This window comes from Austrofundulus limnaeus, unplaced genomic scaffold (assembly GCF_001266775.1).
Source record: "Austrofundulus limnaeus strain Quisiro unplaced genomic scaffold, Austrofundulus_limnaeus-1.0 Scaffold1743, whole genome shotgun sequence".
Classification (NCBI taxonomy): domain Eukaryota; kingdom Metazoa; phylum Chordata; class Actinopteri; order Cyprinodontiformes; family Rivulidae; genus Austrofundulus; species Austrofundulus limnaeus.
In genome coordinates, this window is record NW_013954145.1 from 6,041 (window position 1) to 8,881 (window position 2,841).

General features: G+C 40.2%; 1 protein-coding gene across 1 annotated transcript in view; it reads left to right on the top strand.

Moving 5' to 3' along the window:
* Positions 1–2,841, top strand: part of tbc1d17 (TBC1 domain family, member 17) — a 9,269-nt gene that overhangs the window by 3,084 nt on the left and 3,344 nt on the right. Inside the window, exons 7-13 of the mRNA XM_014033455.1 lie at positions 428–583; positions 670–795; positions 880–983; positions 1,989–2,083; positions 2,167–2,283; positions 2,440–2,540; positions 2,631–2,730. Coding sequence (XP_013888909.1) covers positions 428–583; positions 670–795; positions 880–983; positions 1,989–2,083; positions 2,167–2,283; positions 2,440–2,540; positions 2,631–2,730 — 799 coding nt within the window. The remainder of the gene's footprint in view (positions 1–427; positions 584–669; positions 796–879; positions 984–1,988; positions 2,084–2,166; positions 2,284–2,439; positions 2,541–2,630; positions 2,731–2,841) is intronic.

The following is a 2,841-nucleotide window of genomic DNA, read 5'->3' on the forward strand; positions in this document are numbered from 1 at the left end:
GTTCAGTCATGTCCACTTGTTGTTTAAACATGGGAAAATGTGTTTTCAATGAGACTTGGCTTCATGTCAATTTTTACACTCAGTTGGAAGCGGTCCCCAGCAGTCATAGATTTCATTAAAATAATTTAGTGTTCTTGTATTAAAATTAAATATTCTTTAATAGCTAAATTGATAACAATAAAAGGTTTCAATGTTAAAATTTCTGTGACCTTTTGAATGTTTCTATTAATGCATCAGTTTGGTCTTAAATTTCATTCCAATGGTCTTAAAAGGTCTTAATTGTAACTTACTGAAAGCTGCATGAAGCCTGCTGTTACAGAAGCCGTTTCACTTCAGCTGCTCAGGATTGTCTAAAATATCTAATTTTTTTAATTTTTCGCCTCACCAGAATAAATATCTCAAACATCCAAACCTTACTGTGTTACAGAGGTTTATCCAGGACCCGTACGCCACCACGTTCGGTGGATTCTCCAAAGTCACTAATTTTTTCCGGGCGACTCTTCGGCCTCCAGAGACCCCCGTCCCGCGGGGCTCCCAGCCGTCGCAGTGCGACGACGAACCCGAGTTTGAACTCATCACCTGCGTAAGAAAAGAAAACAAAAAGACGACACAGATACAAACATGGAGCCACAGCTGAGCTTAGTATCGGTGATGGTTTTCTCCATCCAGGGTGTGGAGCTCGGTCCCAGGCCGGGGGTCACCAGGGGGAAACCTCTGGACAAATGGGAGGACTTCCTGGACTCCGAGGGCCGCGTGATGGACCAAGAGAAGATTAAAGAGCTGGTGTTCAGAGGGGTACGGAGAGGACCGGAACAACTTTAACTGCAACAAACCTCCTCTTTGTCTTTTTAACGAGGGGTTGATGTTTTGTTCCTGCAGGGCATCGTTCCATCTCTGAGGAAGGAGGTGTGGAAGTTTCTCCTGGGTTTTTACCCCTGGAACAGCACTGCAAAGGAAAGGGAGAGCATCCTTCAGGACAAAACGTTAGTGTTTTATGTTCCTGTGCACCTGATTCATGGAGCGATTTGAATTTTATTTCAGTTTTTCCACAAATGTTTTTATGGGATAAATCTTGTGCCAGCAGGAAYTGAATTTGAATTGCTCAGATTGAATCTGAATGTGCAGAATTTGAAACTGAATGCATTGGTTTGAAAATGAATTTTACTAAATTGAAACTGAATTTAAAGTTTTTAATTTGAATTTATTTGCTTTAAAACTGTATTTTGGTTTATTAAAATTTCCGTTTGACTGCTTTCACTTTCAGTTCTATAATTCAGATTTTTGTGTCACATCCTGGTCCTTGAGAAAGCCAGGCAGAGTAATCAAACACAGATCCACAGATTTATGTTTCACTTTGGTGAAGTTTCCCTTCTGTATGTAACAGAGTTGATGCAATCCACTGTAAAAGTGACAAAAACAGACAAAGTTATTTTATTGCAGTGATTAATTTGACCTGTATGTAGAAAATGTTACATTTACATCATGGATCACATATTGATCAGATGCTGCTGCTGACTGATCCATGATGTAAATGTAACATTTTCTACATACAGGTCAAATTAATCACTGCAATAAAATAACTTTGTCTGTTTTTGTCACTTTTACAGTGGATTGCATCAACTCTGTTACATACAGAAGGGAAACTTCACCAAAGTGAAACATAAATCTGTGGATCTGTGTTCGATTACTCTGCCTGGCTTTCTCAAGGACCAGGATGTGACACAAAAATCTGAATTATGGAACTGAAAGTGAAAGTAGTCAAACTGAATTTTTAATAAACCAAAATACAGTTTCAAAGCAAATTAATTCAGATGCAAAACTTTAAATTCAGTTAAAATTTAGTAAAATTCATTTTCAAACAAATTCATTCAATTTCAAATTATGAACATTCAGATTCAATCTGAGCAATTCAAATTCAGTTCCTGCTGGCACAAGACTGATGTCGTATGTTTTTACTAAAGAAGGTGGAACTGTCTGTCTGTCTGCAGGAACGAGTACTTCAGGATGAAGGTGCAGTGGAAGTCGGTCAGTGAAGAGCAGGAGATGMGGAACTCCCTCCTCAGAGGATACAGAAACCTGATTGGTCAGCTCAGATCAGGTGCTCACTGTTTTCAGTCGGCTCCGCAGCAGGTGCTGACGCTCCCGTGTTCTGTTGTGTCGTCACAGAGCGGGACGTGAACAGGACGGACCGACACAACACCTTCTTCTCTGGGAACGATAACCCAGGACTGGCCCTGCTTCACGACGTGCTCATGACCTACTGCATGTACAACTTTGATCTGGGTGTGTGTATATACAACTCTGTCCTGACGCTTAATRTAGCAAATGGCTAGCTAAATGCTAAAAATAAGATTAAAACACATTTAATTTCTATCACTAAACAGATGATAGAAGTTCATGAGGACACAAACACAAATCTTCTAGTTTGTCTTTTTGCAGGTTATGTTCAGGGGATGAGCGACCTCCTGGCTCCCATCCTGTTTGTTACTCAGAACGAGGTGGTGTCTTTCTGGTGTCTGACGGGCTTCATGGACCTGGTGGTTAGTAAAAAAAACAAAAAAACAACTTAGGCAGCAGTAAAGTAAAAACTGGGACTACAACGACACTAACAAGTCTTTTTTTAAATTTAGCACCAGAACTTTGAGGAGTCTCAGGAGGCCATGAAGAAGCAGCTCTATCAGCTCAGTGTCCTGCTGAAGGCTCTGGACCCGGAGCTGTTTGACTTCCTGGGTTAGTCCACTATAATTCATCCTCACTGCAAAAACTGTCCACCTAACCAAGTTTTAAAACCTTATATCAGCCTAAAAGTTTTTTTGATCTTGTTTTGAGACTGATTTACTA